We start from the raw sequence: 19,433 nt of genomic DNA, 5'->3' as shown, positions 1-19,433 counted from the left end.
ACTGTTGCGATTAAAAAGGCTAAAAAACCCCGTAGGCAGACTCGTGAGATGGGCGCTGACACTGCAACGTTACGCGTACGCCATTTAGTACCGCCGCGGCAGTATTAGATACTTTTAATTGGGCAGACGCAGTGATGATGCGTACGCAGCGACTATGCGGCTAACGAATGCGCATGCGCAGATCCATACGTAACGCGCCCTGTTTTGCGGGCGCACGCACGCATCAAATCCCGGCGTACCCCCTTGACGCGTGCGTTGCGGGATACGTTGCCAACATGGCGGTGCGCTGGCCGCCCGCTTCGAAACGAATCCACCTCGTCGCTGCTTTCTCCGACACTATTGCTCACTCTAACTGGTGGCGTTCTTTTCTATTACATTCATTCTCGCCCACACGACAAGATATAAGCTACAAATATCCCTGGTTTTCTAGATAAATTCGCGAATTACAAGCTGCTAGGCTTATTTGTAAGCTGTGTTTGTGATCGTCATAGCAACGACATCCATGCTCAAGTTCCTTGTCGCTTTGGCTTATGGCTTTCATTTTCTTCGCGTTGCAGTTTTTTCTTCTTGTAATAAAACTATTGATAGTGCGACTATTCTCTTCATCAGTAATTTTTTTAAACCAGCGCGCATATGCTTTGACTTATTGTCACTAGATGGCACCACCATGTACATCGCTTTACATTGCCAGTGGCGGAGAATGCAGCGCGGCCAACTAAAGATGTCGTGTTCACGACACGTTTGCAGCGCACCGAACGCAGTGAAAGAGACGTACGCACATCAGAGGTACAGTCCAGCACTGCTGAAAGCGTCGTCGACGCTATTGGAGAGGAGTGCGTGAAAGCGAGTGTCGCGCCCTGCTTAGTGAAAGAGACCGAGGAGGCGGACAGAGGTCCCGCACTGCGCGGCGAGAGACAATGCGCCGCAGCTGGTGGCGGCGACTGCTCGCCTGCCAAGGAGCGAGGCCGAGAAATCTGTCTTGGAGGGAGTAGCAGTCAGCAGGGAAGAGCTGATTGATGCCCAGAAAGCAGGCGGCCTAAGCCAGCGGGTGCTGACAGATCTAGCGTGTAGTGAAGCTTATACCGGGAACGCTGAGGGCAAGTACGACGCGTATCTGCTGGGCGATGATGGTTTACTGCCCCGCTACATCCCCCAACTTGACGAGCAAGAGGCGATTACATTCTCTTTCTGATCAATGGTACCAAGAAGGTTGCGGAAACGATTGCTGCGGTACTTTCATTACTCAGTGCTGGCGGGTCATGGCAGCGGCAGTAAGATATACGACAAGTTATGCCGTGTCGCGCCTTGGACAAGTATGAGAAAGGATGTGCTCAGACAAGCCCATACATGCCCTGTTTGCCAGGTAACCAAGCCACGGGCTGGTAAGCCCGCTGGCATGCTGAAGCATGGAACCTTTTCTCTATCCGCATGTGGAAACAATTATATCCCGGTAATAACGGGCCACTATTCCAAGTGGGTTGAGCTATTCCCCCCTTAGGAAGCCTGTGTTAGAAAGAGTTTAGGAGAGACTCTTCGAAACATACGCTCATTTCGATTTCCCTTCCAACCTGATTGCAGACAACGATTCGTATTTCACAAGCAAGGTCTTTGTGGATTCCTGTCGGGCGCTTCAAACTCGGCACACAAAAACGAGTCCTTACACCCTCAGAGTAACATAACTGAGAGGGTGAATCGGAATGTTAAGAGCATGCTAGTCGCGATGACCGAGAAGCATAGAAATTGGGACGCTTGGTTATTCTAGTGCCGAAAGCCAGAGTGACAGCCGAGTGCCCCATCTCTATGCTCGAATTAGTGTAAAAATCCGTGCTCTCAGTGCTAAATCCGTGCATGCTAAAACCCTCGGTAAAACCCGTGTGTCTCGTCTAACCTTTTCTCGCCTCCACAGCATACCACCCAAACAGCATCCCGGCATCCCGGTCGTGGGCGTCCCGCCAGGCGAACGAGCGGTAGAGGCCGCGCCAGTGGCGTAGATTGAGCAGGCGCGGTGCCCACCGCCGGCGGCCTCCTTGCCCGGAGAAGCTCTGAGGTGCCTCCCCAGTGATGCAGGGCAAGTAAAGACATCTAGATCCCAGCCCCAGCCTAGGAGCAGCAACCCGAGTGGAGGAGGTCTGTGCGGCATACCGCCACCTGGACCACGGTCGTCGACGAGGCGGCTGCTTCCTACTGCGCGTGGTCTAAGTGGAGAGACCAGGCCAAACCTCTCCGTGGGGAAGGCCCATGGTCGGTGCCCCTGCCGTTCCAGGGCCTCACCATGGACGACCAAGACGACTAGCCTCCGGCCCAGTACACGGAGGAAGAACGGGCGGGCTTGTGCGGCCTCTAGGGCACTCTGCTGGTGTGCCGAGCCGTCCACGAGGCAGGGGCGCTGCACAGGAGCCGTGCAGAGGTGGCGAAGCGGCGGCACGAGGCAGCGGTCGCGGCGACCGCCTTGGCGCCCGGAGGGGCAGTGCGGAGGAGGCAGCCCTCCTCTTCCTTCAAACGAGCCGGCCTGAGCTGCTGTGCTGTCCCCAGCGGCAGAATCGGTGATCAGAGAACTTTCGACCCAAGAGCGGGCAGGGCCCCCTAGCACCTCCGTAGGTTTCGTAGGTGCGCGGCGAGCTTCGGGCGACGGCCGGCCACCCTCCGACGGGCTTCACTTACACTTCGGTCGGCCTAGACACCAACCCGGATCCGGAGGAATTCGAACGCCTGCTGCCGGACCCCGTGTTGGACGTTGAGTAGTGGGAGAGGGGGGGGGGGGGGCGGCTCCGCGTACCTTTAAAGAGCGCATCGCGCACGGGAAGGTGGCTCCCGAAGACTTAAAGGATCTCTCTTGACGCCCCTTGGCTGCACAGCGACTCCCCCCCCCCCCCCAGACCTGCCTCGACGGACGGCTTCGCCGAGATATGTGCGAATAAATATGCGCTTGTCTAATAACCCGCTGTGTGTGTGTGCGTCTTGTGTGTCCCTCGGGCAGAGAGATCCTCCACAAAATGTGCACTGGAACGCCGGTACAGGCGTGCTTATTTAGCGCTCGACAGCTGTGCCATTTCTTCCTCCTGTTCGATAGGTCGAAACGTTTTGTGCGGGAGACCCGTGACAGCTGAGTGCGCAGAAAAAGAAGCAGATATGGTTCAGCAAATTCTACAACATTCTCCAGAGCATCCTGTTCTGTGGCTTTCAGTCCGTCGATGATGTTGAGCCATATTTTAAAACATAATCGTAGTTGCTTCGTGCGCGTTCGCAAACTTTACAGTGCACAGGAGCTACAGACATTTCCGGGAAATCTACTGCCCATATGAAATGCGTCGCGTAGGATTTGGGGTTTTAATCTGATCGAATATGTGATTAAGTGTTCTTATATGTAGTTGACCGCAAACGCATAGGTTATCACGGATGCAAGATGCACATGCTAGGTCTGATGCTGGTATTTGCTCAAACACGCAGCAGCACCATCAACTCTTCGAGAAAGATACCTGTCGTAAGCGCCGAAAACCCGCTGCCCTTACCTTTCCCTATTTCCTCCTTTCCACCTGAGGCGGTAGCTCGCGATCTTTACGGCGCAAGCCAGCAACACGTATTGAGCATGCGCTTTCCGGACAGCCGTTGCCGCATAGACACCACACCACCCCAACCCTTTTTGTGGAGATAGGGGGCTATCTGGCGCCATCTCTCGACGACGGTCTGCAGCTGGAGGCACAGCGATGCCGCAAGCATCTTTCTAGAAGAGGTGATGACTGTACTGAGTGTGTTTGTTAACAACCAAAGGCGAGAGTCTTGCACGCACCTGCCGTATGCGTGGCACAGGCCGTCGTCGCGTTCTTTTCAGAGTGTGCTCCTGCACATGTTAGATCTCTTACATCGTACACATGGTTCCTAGCACAAAGGTTGTTGCAGCTAAGCTGCTACATTTTAAAAAATATTTTTGAGTTTTCACTTCGACGAAACAAAGAAAATAACAAGCGCTGTTCGCAGCGTGTGGCTATGCCTCAATGCAGCCATAGCAGCTTGCAGTCGGCACGGGCAGATAGTAGCGGCAAGAAAGTTCGTAGATGGGCCTAGTAGCGGCGTTAATTGTTCAAAATCAGTGGCGCCCCATAGCAGTGCACGAGGCCCTAAATTTTCACGTTCTCTGAGCAGCGAAATTACTCGTGGAGATGAACACTGGCAACAATGCTCCTTTCCACCAGTCCTCAATTGCTCTGATGGATATATGCCTTATTAATGAATAGCTTCCAAAGAGGCTGAAAAGGTTATTCTTACTATTCCTAGTAAATATGAGTATTTGCTTTATCATTGTTTTCTTTATTCGTTACCAAGAAGGACCGATTAATCTTCACAACAAAAATATAAAACATCTGCAGGTGGCAGATAAACGTGATCAGGGCCGTCCCATCTGCTGCGCTCACTCCCTAGAAAGATGGTAATATCTTATGTGCAAGCAACTTCTGTCTGGAATAGGCCCATTGCAATTATAGCTGGCAGCGAAATCTGCAAATGGAAACGTTTTCATTATGCACCTGGATGTAAACTCGAACAGCCTGAATTTTTGAAGAGGAGAACGCCAGGCATAAAGTGCACTGAATGACACACACGGAGAAAAAGTAGCCCTTTCAAATATCATACACGGTGCTATACATAGCATGTTTTACAAATTTTGCTAGACAGTCCACAATGGCGTTGACAACTCTAATTACTGGCTATGATTGCCTCAGTACACGTGCAAAGGCCGAGATACATACCTTGGCAGCAGCTGGAGGAGCGACTGTGCTGGTCTTGCGGTCGACATAGTCCTGGCCCACGAAGTAGCGGTAAGGCGTGTCGTAGTCCACTTCGAGGATTGTGGAGAACTTGTTCGGAAAGAAAATGTCAAGGACGGCAATGGAGAGCCCGCACACCACCGCCACCGCACCTAAACGCAGAACGATAAACAAGAAGCGTGGGTGATAGAGTACTTGAAATTGTCTTTGCAAGTTTAAACCATTTTTGGCCATGTGCACGACATAAGGCGAAGCAGCACATAGGCTCACTATATACGAAAAATCATTTTCTGAGACATAATATAGAACCCAATGAAAGCAATCCAAGAAACGAAATCATTGTGAAGATCTATAAGGCCGGCTGGTTGTGAAGAAGTAGACCATTAGTTTTGGCTTCTCCAGGTAAAAATCAAATTTAAATATTCAGCAACAAAACTCTGAGAGGCGATTATGATATTACCTGATGCGAAATTTGAGTGCCGCTCTGGCATCGGCGGCACGAACAGCAGTGTCCTCTTGAAGTCGACACTCGTGCAGTTTATATATCAGCAGCGGAAGACGAAAAATTCCTACCCATTGTGTTGTTTATTTTTTTTTTTTTTTTTGAAAGTATTGGCTAATCTGTTTTATACCACTTTTGCAGGCGGTATATACTAGGAAGGCAACGCCGTGAATGGCGCGGCCGACGCGGACAACCCACCGCAAGCGGCAACTTTCGTCTTCACACATGTAGGAGGTCTTAAGTGTCCACAATTTTTTTTTTTTCACAGACTTAAGGGAACGCAAGAGGAGACCTGCGAAGCGGTGAGCAAGAAAAAGAGAGGGCATCTAGTCCGTTTGTCGACCCGGCCTCGGTGAGTCAAGCGATTTGTCTTAAAGGTCCACGGAAACGGCCCCCAAGAAACCACTGATAAACGTGTTCAGTGTGTAGAACACATCCTTTTGAGAATTAACGCAAAGTATAACTCCTTTGAACAAAGCCAGCGATTTATTATTAATTTTTAAAAACAGCGTTTTTTGAAATTCGCGGGAAGAGGAAATGTCGCTTGGCGGTGTCGCATGGAACTATTTCCTAATCCCGTGACGTCACGGGTCGGTTGATTGGCAAGGCTTGCTAGAAGCTGCCATTCGCTGCGGTCACTGCAACCATGACGTCACGAACACCCTTCCGGTAGCCGCGAAAGTCGTCTGCTCGTGCGCTGCTCGAACTCTGTGCGGGCTGTTACAGCTCGCCGCCCTTATCGGTTAGGTGGCCATTGCCCATTAAGTGCAACAACCGAAGCGACGCAGGGATCGGCAGAACGAAGCTGCATTTACAAATATCTTATTTATATAACGTGGTTTCAGGAGTATCGGAGTGTCGTCCGACGAGGCGTCAACAGCACGGTCAAGCACCGCACGATGGCAGCACCTCCTTTACCGCGCTAAACATCGCCGCTGTGGCCCCTCCTCCCGCATACCGTTCGCGAACCACACGGCGGATCGTTAGCACCATGTCCGAAATAAAGCGTGCTAAAATTTGTTGGCGTCTGGAATACTGAGCCGAATATCAAGTATGAAGCCCTCGTGAGGATCGCTGACCAGCAGCAAATCGCTGGTAAGAGCGATAGCCGTGATACAAGCTGGTTTCTGCTCAAGCCAGCTGCCGCTGGTGCATTTCGGCTGATCGTACTAGCTCTGCGATTAATGCGTCGGCAGAGTTAATCCTATAATTATTTTACTATGGCAGGATAGGAATCACTATAAGGCAGTTTCATAAGTAGACGATTTACGACAGCGTTGATCATGTTCCAAAGCGTCGACCGCCGCGGCTTCGAAGCGAAACAATAGGCTTAGCGACGACTAGGGACGGTCACGCACGGCGCCGGCGTTCACCGCGCTCGCACGTTCCACCCCCGCGGTAATTGTGTAACGTACCTCACCCTGCTCGTGGCATCCTGTGCTGCAAGCGTTGCAAACTCGTGTACTTTCATAGCTAAGGCCGCGTATTTTTTGGCGTTCTGCTCAGCAACAAGCCGTTCAAACGATACTGTAGGCACGACAAGGCTTCAGTACGCAGTCGCTGCGCTGTCGGCCGTAATCGAAGACGTCGGGCGGCACCATAATCTATACATCGATCTTTAAACGTGATACAGTGGGCAAATGAATAACTTTGTGAAGCAGACCCGCTCGTATACGTTTCGCGTACTCGGGCGCCGACGAGATAGCTTCCGTCAACAGACGCCGTCATAACCTCGGTTAACGACGCAAACCGAGGTCGTCAAGCTCGGTTTGCGGTAACCGCGGTTAGTGGTGCAACCATGGTTTGGTCCGCCGTGTAACATAGAATAACCACGGGTTCGCGGTTACACTAACCGTCGCTGCGCGAACTGGCGAACTCCTCAGGCGTTTGCGAGCGAGGACGGGTTGGCGCGAGTACGCCAGCGAGCGAGCGCGCGGCAACCGGAAGTTCGTCGCAGTGACGTATGTCTGGCCGGAGCTTTGAACTTGCTTGTATTCTTTGTTTTTTTATGGCTCCCTTCGGCGTACGAGTTGAGGGGGAAAATTGGAAGGGTCATTTTTAATCGCCGATATCTCTGGTGTTGCAGAAGCTAGATCGAAAATTTTTGCGGGAGAATGATGGGTGGTTCAATAACTATCAGTGTTATGGCGTTGTTTACCCTTCTTGGTGACCCCTTTCTGGGGACCTTTAAGGTTCGTCTCCGGTGTGCGACGAGCGAGCGGCGTGGAGATCGCAGCTCTTCTTCCGTGCGACATCTATACACTCTGTTTCGCTCTATTGCACAAGCAAATACAACCCAGTAAAACACTATGTCCCAGGAATATCCTTATTGTAGCCGCATGCATCATCCCTGACTACACTACCAAGGGATTAAATGGGGATGTGTAATATTTATATATATATATATATATATATATTTGACTGGAGATCCTATGAATATCCTATTCGGCTTTACTAGCGCCAATCATTGTAATTTATCTTTATAGTTTTGCATATATATGCATAGTATTTGCTAGTAAAGTACATTTTAAAGTTCAAAACAGTAAAATTTCAAGTCGCGCACTACTAGCGTGCACTTCCCGAAAAGCTACCCAACAATTCTCGCAGGTGGTTTGTGCAAAACACTGCACTCGCATAGAGGACGCACTTTTTGACACTGTCACTCAGCCTTCAGAACCAATTTGCCGCAGTGTGCCCAGGATAATGTGGCCATTCAGTTAACTATACGTTACCAGCTTTGACCCCGGCGTAATCCACGATTTCAAATTTTCTGTGTCACGGCTGTCGATGCTAAAAATTAAAGATAAAATTATAGATAAAGATATATCGCTATCTTGGCTTTCAAAAACCGTTCAAAAAGAGGCTTGTTTTGTGGTATAGTATCAAGAAAGTCTGAGTAAGTCTGAGAATGTACATACATACTGAAATGTGTTTGTATTTATATCTACAGCGCCTTCTCACTGCTTCGCAGACCAAATGAATGTGTGCCGCTGGGCTGTCAGCTTTTACAGCGTGCTTGTCCGCAATTTATGTTATCTGCCGTATTTTACTTGTACCTGCATTCCATGTCGGTATCAGCTTCCTCCCTGATCACAGCAGATGCCGTTTAGCAACATCGCTCGCTCAGTCTTCGCCGCAAATGTTTGTTTCGTCGTGAAATCGGAGGCAGCTGGGTGTACGTCGCCCAGTAAGCATTTCTCTATTTCTGTATACGCTCAAGCAGTGCTCAAGCACCACCGTACGCAGTTCATCATGCGGGGCACTCCATGGAGGGTCATTTCGTCTTAGCCAAATCAACACCACTGGCATCGTCCATGTGACATGCAGCCGTTTTTTTCTCGCAGCAGATACTGATTTCACCACGTACTGGAGTCTCGTCATTCCTCTTCGGAAGTTTAGTAGCCATCTGTAAACATTGGTGTGGTGCGTGCGTGAGCTCGATGCGTGCTTATCGGCCGGCGCTCATCCACAAATGGAAAGCGCGCCCCGATACGTGAAGCACTGCGTTCAAGCGCAAGAAATGGCTGACAAGTGGATCCTTGTTATCTTTCAGTGTTTAAGCTGGAATCGACGTGAGGTTGAAGTGTTGGTCAAATATTTATCGGAATCCCCCAAGGTGGAGTAGATTTGTAATAAGGGAGTAATTACTCATTGCATCCACCCAAGCGCAGCCGTACGGCTACAAAGGAAAGCTATACAGCTTTCTCAGAAACTTCGTAGTTAAAGAAAAATTCGTCCTGATCCGGGACTCGCACCCGGGACCACCGCCTTTCCGGGGCAGTCGCTATACCGACTGAGCTAACCAGGACGGTCAGCGGATCAGATGGTAGGGCGAGAGCGAATTGATCTATAACTCGAAGTAGGAATGGTGTTGGTCAAATATTTAGGGGAATCCCCCAAGGTGGAATAGATTTGTAATAAGGGAGTAATTACTCATTTCATCCACCCAAGCGCAGCCATATGCCTTATATTCATGCCAAGCGGCTTATCGCATGATAAGGCGTCATGCTTCATCACATATCACGTGGTTCAGCGGAGCTACAGTTGCGCTGCGAGAACTTATGCACTCGCGGCAGTCCTCCTCTTCATGGCAGCTGCGTCACGTGACTAACACGTCCGATGCTCTCGTGCACTAGTAAGGTAAGCAGTAAGCGTGCGGCGCGTCACGTGACTGGGGCGTCCGATCCTTCGGTCTGAAGGTCAATTCAGCCATCCAGATCCCTTCAAAGTTAAGAATAGCAGAGCTAAAGCTATCGCTCTACAATCTGGTGCATGCTTCTTCCTTCTCGAAGCACCTGCTGCCGCCATAGGATGTTTAGAATCAGACCGTGGGATATAATCGTCGTTCTCGAGCAACTCACTCCGCGACAACTCGCTCTTTGCATTGCACGACGCAACCTGGACCGCATGTTGAGTTTCAATTGTCGACTGGTTTTCCGACGCCATGGCGGTTTCTGCCCTTATTCACCAGTTTCGAGAGGCTGTTAGAAAAATGGTAAACAGTGGCCACTGAGCTAAAAGCCACTGGTAATTTCGCTCTATAATGCCCGTTCGCGCAAGGTCATTGCGGCTATACTGGCAACCATGGCACGCTGCATGCAACGTCATATAAAGAGAGAGGATGATGCGTCGGAAACTTTCTTTTTGTGCTTTAGTTTCGAACCGCGAAATGTTATGGCAGCTGCCGCAATACGAGGTTGCCACGAATGCCGCCCGCTAAATCAGATAGCGAATAGCGTCTGTAAGGCAAAGGGCTCATGCGCGCACTGATTGTGATTCTTAGTAACACATCCGAATAACTGAGGTCGGAGAAGGTTCGGCTAGTGTATTCGCATATATACCTTCTCACCGGCGAGGAGGATGTGAAAATGCCTCCTCTCTAGGCTGGTACAAACCGGTTCCGTTGCCCCTTCCACCGTGCTGACGTCAGGCGCACGGTGGAACACAACAGCGAACAATATGGCGACTGCCAGCTGAGGCCATAGTTGGAAAGTTCTATAGAACGATGAGAACTTCTCGCGCCATAGAAGCAGTTAGCGTTTTCGTGCAGCCTGTCATCGCTTCTCCTTATGGTTTCTTTTACGTGTCATCTGCCACAAAAGGGCAGCAGTTTATTTTCAAAATTTCTGCGTCACTCTGGCTGTTATCACGTTGGAAATGGGGCATACACAGAAATCTTGGACAAAAGCATTTGTTTCTGTATGCTTTTTAACATATCGTAAAACCCCACAATAACGAATATTGTCTTCTCGAATCTTCCATATGGAGGTATTGCAACTTTCTGCTGCAGTGCGAAAGCATCAGCATCGGTTTTCTACGGCAGTCTTAAATAGCAGATGCGAATCAAGGGCCACCCAACAAAAAGATAGCGTTGCGCTTCGTAAGAGATTGCTATTTCCTTTCCTTGAAGATTTTTGCAACAGCATCTCAGAATATTTAACTGGTGCCTCACAATTAAGATTGATGTCCAAAATAGCGCTGTACTTAGGAAGCTAGAGGAAAATTCTTTATGAACAACTACAGTAAGCTTGGACGTATTTTGCGACAACACGACTGACTCATGCTTTATCAAAAATAGCGCCACCTACAGAATAAATAGTCTTTCGTTTGTTTTCTAGGGGCTGTGAGCCAACAAAACATTCGCAGGCAGCGTATAATATTGAGGTGGCATATAAGCGCAAGCTTTCAATGCCACATGATTGTGTCATTGCCGAAGTAAAGAAATGAGGGGAAGAGTATAGACCTTTTGCAATTGTTTAGCGCTCAGCGACCATTTACTTTAGGTGACTTAGGCAAACTGGGATGTCCTGCAGCCGTCGACTTTACTTTCAGGTGAACGTTTCGAGATCTGTGGGACAATATTTTCCTTCTGATCTGTGAAGACACCCCTTGCCACAAGCCTCAGGCATGCTCGTTGTTTTGTTTTTTTTAGGCTGCGATGCCTCAAATGGGGGGTACAAGTCTCAGATATGTTCGGTTAACATCTCACCCAACTCGACGATATCAGCTCATATTGTGACGTCACATAAACACCGCCAGCCAATCACACGTGCGGCCAGCGACTTCCATGACCGACAGAGAAATGAGAGCCAGCGTGCCTCCGACCAATCAGATGCCGGTCTTGTTGCCTACCTCCACCTGTTAGGAGCACCTGTTAGAAGTATGCTCGCGATTTTCCGAGGCTACGAGGCTTTAAATGGAGGCTGCAAGGTTCCCGGTGTTTGTTCCCTGGCCGCTCCCGCCTGCTAGAGGTATACTCATAATTTCAGACATCAGGGTGCTAAATTTCTCGCTTTCAAAGCCTTTTTTTTTATGCTCCGAAGCTTGAGACGGTCCATGCCGCCGACGTCAACACCGAAGCCATCTGACAATTTATATTTCAACACAAAGGTACTAACTATCTCGCACTAACGCAGAAAGGCAAAATCCGTGTTTTCATTACTGAACGTAGCCGGCGGCAATGTGGCGCTCGCGTTCAACAATTAGCGCTCGACTCCATCTATGTGTCATGGTCTTATCATTTTCTCTTTCGGGCACGCCTTTACGCTCAATATTGTTGCCTTAATTTTTAAGCGTCTTATTTTATTCCTTCAGGGCTGACAACTAAACAGTGAAAGTTATCAAGTTCATCCACACAAAAATGAACACTGGCAGATAATCAAACTCAATTCTTCCAAATGCCCCTCTGGACTGAGCTATGCAACACCGTAAATTTTCTGCGGAGCAACGTTTGGAGTTTCCCGCATATGTTCTCGGTATCCCATTAAGGATACTTGACAGAAAACTTCACTGTGGCTGCGACAGAACCTAACTACCAAATGTTGCAATGAAAACAAAAGGTGTGAATGGTGGCGAAAAGCAAAAAAAAATGCCGCTGTGGTGCGCCAGCTCAGTCCCCATTGAAGAACGCAATGTAGCCGAATTTATTCCAGAGCCCACTCGTTACGCTCTTTCTTATAGGCAACTTGCATCTCGCATACCGTATGGTTCATACACATACGATACGTATTACAATAAACGGTGCTAAAGGCTGAGGCTCACCCGCTCCGAGCACCGCCCAGAAGCACCAGCCGAAGGAGAACCGCAGCAGACCCCCCTCGAAGGGGATTACCAGCGGCCTGGAGGGCATCAGGGCCGCGTACAGGGCGCCGCTGAGCATCATGGCGGCGCCGGTGAGCTGCATGGCGTACGCGCCATACCGCGGCACGGCACACAGCAGCACATTCATCAGCAGCCACAGCGCCATGGACGTCCTGCGAACAGCGTCGCCACTTGTCGGTCACATAGGATGGGAAGAGCATGCACAGTTAAGCTTAGTGCGCCCCACAGTAGATGCAGTCTTCTGTTACGGTTCTCTTTAGCAGAGTGCCCAAGCTGCGTGCTGGGGTAAATATCATCACTTACTCCACTTGTAGTTGCTGCGGAAGCCTGCCTTTCAGATACGATCGATTTTTCTTATTTCTCCTGTTATCGCCATGTCAAACTATTTCCGCATCTGGCGTGTTATAAAAACGCTCCTGGAAGATAAATGAATGCCTGTCAAAGAAAAGGAAACGCATCTGTGAGGTAGGGAAGTTTGAAATTATATTATGTTGGCTGCAGCTTGCGGGTAACAAGGTTATTTAGAATATACAATGGGGGAGGCTTCTACCCTGAACTAGAGGCACATATATGCTGATTATGATTATGATTATGATAATTACTTTTTCCGCTTCGAACGCCATAATCCTTCTTTTAAGCTTTGCTGCTGGTACGTGACGATCTACTCTAAATTCAATTCGTAATCTGAATAACTACTATAGAGAGTTAATCGCCCAGCGGAACAAGATATTAAACTTCTTGCGAGCGGCCATTCCAGCACCCTACCTTCGAACACTAGCCCATGTTTGCGTAAAAGTCCAGTACCTAAACTTTAGTTGGCAAGTCATGTTTTACACGACGCAATGAAAATAAGGAAGGACAAGCTGAAAACATCTGATGGTCGAAACTGATAACAAGACAGTTAAGGAGAGTGATCCCACAATATAAATAACCATTAAAATGGTAGTTAGGAGTAGATTAAAAATAGATTTCTTCAATTCAATAAAGAAGGAGAACTTTAACGCTAAACTGCTTGAAAACGGCGCTAAGCTTCCATAACTACGCAATTTATAAAAACAATTCAACTTTAAAGATGTTCGAAATCTTTGAATGCGGATTTTTTTTTAGGTAATGCACTTTCGTAAAAATAGAAAAACATTGTCCTAGTATTGCCAGTTTACACAATATGTGAGAACGTTCTGTAAAAAAGGACACAGTTGTACTCACCAACCACAGCGAGGTGAAATGCACTGAACGGTTACTTCGTAGAGTGATCTTGTTCGCGAAGGAGTTCCTTCCCCTCTAGTACCCAACCTGATCTCGACGCATGTTTGTCAAAAGGTGGACATCTGCAACTGCAGACACCTGCAGCCAAAGCTTCGCCTGCTATAAGTGCCTCGCCGTCATGTCACCAACCGGTATCTGTAGCCATCATCTGCCAAGTTTCAGTTTCTAACAGTCGACAAATATCCTGATCACAAATTAAAAAAGCCTGTCTGCAATGTGAAGTAACGCCGATGAGGGTAAGAAAAAATTTCTGCTCTAAACTTTTCTGCACAACCATAGAATGACAAATCTAAAGCATGCTCACCTTTTTGTCGATGTGGATGTGACAAAGATCTTTCTCCCCAACCCCACGCATGCCAACTGTTCTTGTCCTTCTGCCCAAACTGCATTTGATTCATGTCTTAACTGAAAATGCATTTCACTGACGATTATACCAGCTTCTCGAACACACTTCAAATTCTTTAAAAGGGTGAATTTAAGTAACCTGTTTCCACGATAAAAGGCTCAGCTGCTGCGGATGCAAAGCATTGTAAATATGAACATAATTATGCTGCTAGTGAACTAGAACACACTTCTTTCTTAATTCGAAAGGCCTGGTGGGTAGTGTTAGCAGAGAACCCGAAGGTCCGGAAGAATTACACCATTGCCATTTCCGTTTTGAAATCTGTTTGAAACGCTGTCTTCGGAAGCACAAAAGGGAAACCGGGAATGCGAGAATCTGGCAACTGAACGTGACAGAGGCTCGCTCTAGGGTGACTACAGCGCCTGATTAGAATCGCCTGCTCTGGTGCACGACTTCATGCACTGTCTTTAGCTCCAGCGCTAACTACCACGCGTCATACGCCACCACGGCATCACTGACCACTGCTCTGGGCAATGACCGTCAGCTTAGTTCGATTTAGGGTTCAGGAAAACGAACGTGCGTACAGAGGTACAGGAGGGCATCATCATCATCATCAGGCTGACTATACCCAGTGCAGGGCGAAGGCCTCTCCCACATTCCACCAATTAACCCGGGCCTGTGCTAGCTGCATCCACTTGACCCCTGCGAACTTCTTGACCTCATCCGCCCACCTAACTTTCTGCCGCCCCCTGCTACGCTTTCCTTCCCTTGGAGTCCAGTTTGTTACCCTAAGCGGCAATCAGTTATCCTTTCTTCGCGCGACATGTCCTGCCCATGCCCATTTCTTCTTAATTCCACTAGAATGTCAGTGACGAGTTATTTCCCGGACCCACAATGCACGTTTCCTATCTGTTAACGTTATCCCTACCATTTTTCTTGCCATAGCCCTCTGCGTTTTCCCCAACTTAAGTAGAACCCTCTTGGTTAGCCTCCACGTTTCAGCGCCATAGGTGAGTACAGGTAAGATGCAACTGTTATATACTTTCCTCTTTAGCGATACCGGTAAGCTGCTAGTCATATTCTGCGAGTGCTTGCCAAATGCACTCCATCCCAATCTTATTCTTCTTGTTATTTCTTTTTCATGGTCCGGATCTGCGGTTACTACCTGTCCTAAGTATACATATTCGCCTACTACTTCCAGTACTTCGCTACCTAACGAAAACTGCTGTTCCTTCCCTAGGCTATTGAACATTACCAAATCGGAAGTCGACGTGGGCAACTTCTTCGCTGACTTAACCGGCGCATGTCTGAGCATAATTTGTAGAAACTCAGTAGAGCATACCCCACTGTAGTAAAACATGTTAAACGGACAACATATTGTCATTGAAGATTGAAATTAGAAGACGTACAGTCTGCATATAACACCTCTCACAGTGCCTACAACAACACAGTTTTCTTCTTCGCTATCATACAGCGGCCACTTAGAATAACTAGTGAGATAGGCGGACTGCTGCACGAATGACGCCGATAGTTCAGCCCATGCTGTGATTGCTTTAATTTCACTGGAAGAAACTGTTATGACAAAGTACACAGTGACGAGCTGCACCCAATTAGTGCAAGAAACACTCTCGTCGAGTTCTGATTAATTCTTTAGTGATAAAAACAAAATTTCAAATTATAAGAAGATTTTTAAGTCGTTATAAAAACACCCTATATATCAGCACAAAAACATTTGCAACGTTCGGCTTCCATGTCACCTCTGATGTGAAGTTATACAACTCGTTCGGATGAAGAAGCATCGCCGCCATTGTAACTCAGAATTGACAAAAACGTGTAGGAAAAAATAAGCCCCTGAATTTCTGCAAAAACATGTAATGCAACCGTTTTCTGTGTGTGTGTGTGTGTGTGTGTGTGTGTGTGTGTGTGTGTGTGTGTGTGTGTGTGTGTGTGTGTGTGTGTGTGTGTGTGTGTGTGTGTGTGTGTGTGTGTGTGTGTGTGTGTGTGTGTGTGTGTGTGTGTGTATGTGTGTGTGTGTGTGTGTGTGTGTGTGTGTGCGTGTGTGTGTGTGTGTGTGTGTGTGTGTGTGTGTGTGTGTGTGTGTGTGTGTGTGTGTGTGTGTGTGTGTGTGTGTGTGTGTGTGTGTGTGTGTGTGTGTGTGTGTGTGTGTGTGTGTGTGTGTGTGTGTGTGTGTGTGTGTGTGTGTGTGTGTGTGTGTAATAAGTGCGTGTGAAGTATCCTTCCTCTCACTAAGAGCCAAACCATGATAGTGCGCTTTTCCTTTCCTATAAATCAATTTACAATTCAGCAAAGGAATTTAACTTTGCCAAGCTGTGACTGTCTTTCAAAACATACAAAACATGAGTGCATTAAACAAGAACAAAAAGAGGATTATAGGGACACGACAAGCGCTCACTTCAACTTTTTCGTAACTCTAGGAAGCAAATCCACACAGCAAGCAAAATGTGTAAAAAACCGTTAGTGTGTTTTGGGTTTTCTTCAGATTGCTTTTTTTTTATATGTAAGGGTAGTTTGAAGTAGAAGTGAGCATTTGTTGTGCCCTTATAATCCTCTGTTTGTTCGTGTTTAGTGCGCTAAAATTAGCTACTTATTCCTACCAATTCACCCAGATACCTGCTTGAGCCAGTCTTTCAATGCCAAATATTCGCGAAATGAAAAGGTGTTAAAGGCGTTATCGCATCCACTCATCAGATGAAGCTTAAGCATCTTTCTAGATGCTTTCTAGACGTTTTTGAACTTTTAGTTTTGCCTGACGCTTTTTCATCTATTTTTTTGAAACAATAGTTTTTGAACACATCTGATCAAATAATGTTTTCACACCTTATGTTCCTGTGAAAGATCTGCGAAGTCGCGATCGTTTTCTCGTGCCTAGAGTTGGTACACGCTATGGCGAGCGTCTTTGAAAACATTATGTTCTCTCTGTTCTTAACCGGTTACCCAAAGGAATATGTTCTGCCAATTCTGAAAAGATAGTAAAAGATTCTCTTGTGAAATTAAGATGTTACTTCAAGTACACTGCTTTGTTACTTATATTTTTACATGTTTTCTCACCCGGCGTGTGTATTGTTATGTCCGCTCGTTTGAATTCATTTCCTTCTCACCTTGTTTTTTTTATTCCTTTTTTTTCGTCGTTTTTTTTTTTTTTTTGCAACATGTCTGCTCGGTACATGGCTTATATGCTGTCTATTGCCGAGCACTGCCATTCAAGCCTCCGGAGGCTTTGGCAGGCCTGCATTTATAGCGGAAAAATGAAATAATAAATTTTATTTTTATTATTAGTAGTATTATCTAGGGGTTGGGTTTGCACGTTTGAACAGAATAAGAGCGGTAAAATACGCGTTTTTATTTTTCATTCACTTTTTAACGAAAGATGTCACTATTTCTGGCATGTATCTCTCGATTACCTGGGTATTCAGGACCGACTAGAGTATCAGGTCGCAAGAAAACATTAAAAAAGTGCTGAAACTGGGAGTGCAATGTCATGCCGTTAACTTTATAATTCAGTACCACGGTGGTGAATATTGAGGCATTCATCCGCGTGGTCAGATATGGCGTTACAGCTCGGGAGGCCTCCTTTCCTAGCTCAGCTCTGTCGACGAGTACAGCTCCGTCTACTCTGATTTACCGCAGACTAGAGCCGCCGCTTGAATATCTTTTTACAGAGCATGTAGACACGATAACTTTTGGAACCGTAACAAGGATTTTCCGGACCCCCAAAGCTAAACCCTGTGAACAATATGGCGATTCTAAACTCACGTCACTTTCGGCTGCACCAAGGGCATCATATATCTCACTGAAAAGACAGTATGTTGGAGTCCATAGACAGACTCCTCCCGTATGTCATATGTAGAACGAGTAGAGAAAGACAATCCAATGAGAGATATAAATGAATAGGTTCCTTGGACAATGTTTTTTGGTTAGAGGTTAATAAATAAACGGGAAGACCCAGATCCGAGGAAGCGGGCCCCGGGAGACCCCCCTCCACTGGGAACTATCTCCCCTGGGATATAGCAGAACGGATAGGTTTAAGAGGAATGGGAAGTAGGAATGAGGATAGGGTTGTGACATTTTGGAGGGTAATGTGGACAGCGTAGGATTTGGCTGACAGATAATTTAAGTAAGGCTCCCTTTCAGGGCGAGCAGTCGCTCTTAGCCGAATGTACGGCCCTCAGCCTCAAGATTATTCCACCACTACAAGGCGTTTACCAGGTCTCCGGCGTCTGAGATAGGTTTCCTTTGTGAAGAAGCTTTTGAGATTCCCAGACACAATAAAAAAAACTTTGCCTTTGAAATAATTACTATATTTGCCGAAACAAATCCAAAGTGACGTGTTTAAAGAAGCACCAAAAATGTCCGCCGTATATCCGAAAAACAAAGACCGAAAATTGAAGCTCGTTATAACACCTTATAATCTCATGACACATGTCTACTATGCTGCACTCTCTCCTTCTTTCCTCTCTGTGTTCCTCGTTTCCTTTTTCGACGAGTGCAAGGGGTGTTTTGTGCACGTTCATTCGCGGCCCCTTTCGTTGCTCTTAATAAGCTCGTGGAAAAGCAGATTTCAGGTGGTTAGCTTGGCAATTACAAGTTTAGCCTGTGTGATATAATCTTTCGGTTGTTTGCTGTGGTTTGCTGCGACCGAACACGGCAACAGAGAAAACACCATGTCAGGAGGCTCTCTTACCAGAGCAAGACGAAAGCGTAGTACCCGGCTAGACGGTAGCGGCGTCCCCAGCAGAACCCTTCCAGATCCTGGCTCAGGTACTCGGCGATGGTGAGGATAGGGAACGGCAGGCCCTTGACCAGTGCCTCTCTGTAGTCGTCCTTGATCTGGGTCGCTGATGAACGGCACACGTTGGAATCAGTCCCGTTATTTCAATTAATTTGACAAAAACAAACACTTTTACGTCAACAGGTACACTATAAAGGCATGCTTTGTGGTATATTTAACCTTCTGCAAACATAGACAATAATGAATACTGGCAGGGAACACTTAGAAAAATAGTGTTATATTATGCTGCCCTTCACAGTGCCCTTCAGTGGCGGGTATCATTGATAGACCAGTAAACAGAAAAAAACAAAAACTGCCTGCGTGCTTCCATTTAAACGGCAACTGAAGCGGTTTTAGATTTGAAGTAAATTTTATGAAGGAGTCGACTGTGTGGCGACTAAGGTTAAGTCATGCCAAGCCAGTTTGTGTAAGCATTTTATTTGACAACGTAATCGCTGAAAAAGACAAACGCCAACGGAGGTAACGGTCGCCATGTTCGACGGCTTCGGGTGACTCACAAAAAGAATTGGGCGCAAGGTGCTGAAATTCCAAACGTCACCCATAATGACGTCAGCATCATCATCTAGTTTCACAGCACTGCAGCAGTGCTTTGAGGAGAAGCATAAGATTTGTCGCAATATTAATTGTAGATTACATCATACCTTTACGTGG

The 19,433-nt window shown here is 47.4% G+C and overlaps 1 protein-coding gene across 1 annotated transcript in view; it reads right to left on the bottom strand.

Moving 5' to 3' along the window:
* Positions 1-19,433, bottom strand: part of mol (dual oxidase maturation factor 1 mol) — a 250,992-nt gene that overhangs the window by 27,175 nt on the left and 204,384 nt on the right. Inside the window, exons 5-7 of the mRNA XM_084595545.1 lie at positions 18,675-18,828; positions 12,304-12,515; positions 4,743-4,912 (exon numbers count right to left, since the gene is read on the bottom strand). Of these exons, the coding sequence (XP_084451671.1) occupies positions 4,743-4,912; positions 12,304-12,515; positions 18,675-18,828 (536 nt within the window). The remainder of the gene's footprint in view (positions 1-4,742; positions 4,913-12,303; positions 12,516-18,674; positions 18,829-19,433) is intronic.

Source organism: Amblyomma maculatum, chromosome 2 (assembly GCF_055883805.1).
Source record: "Amblyomma maculatum isolate TAMU_Amacu chromosome 2, ASM5588380v1, whole genome shotgun sequence".
Taxonomy (NCBI): Eukaryota; Metazoa; Arthropoda; class Arachnida; order Ixodida; family Ixodidae; genus Amblyomma; species Amblyomma maculatum.
This window is presented reverse-complemented; position numbering and strand designations above follow the sequence as displayed.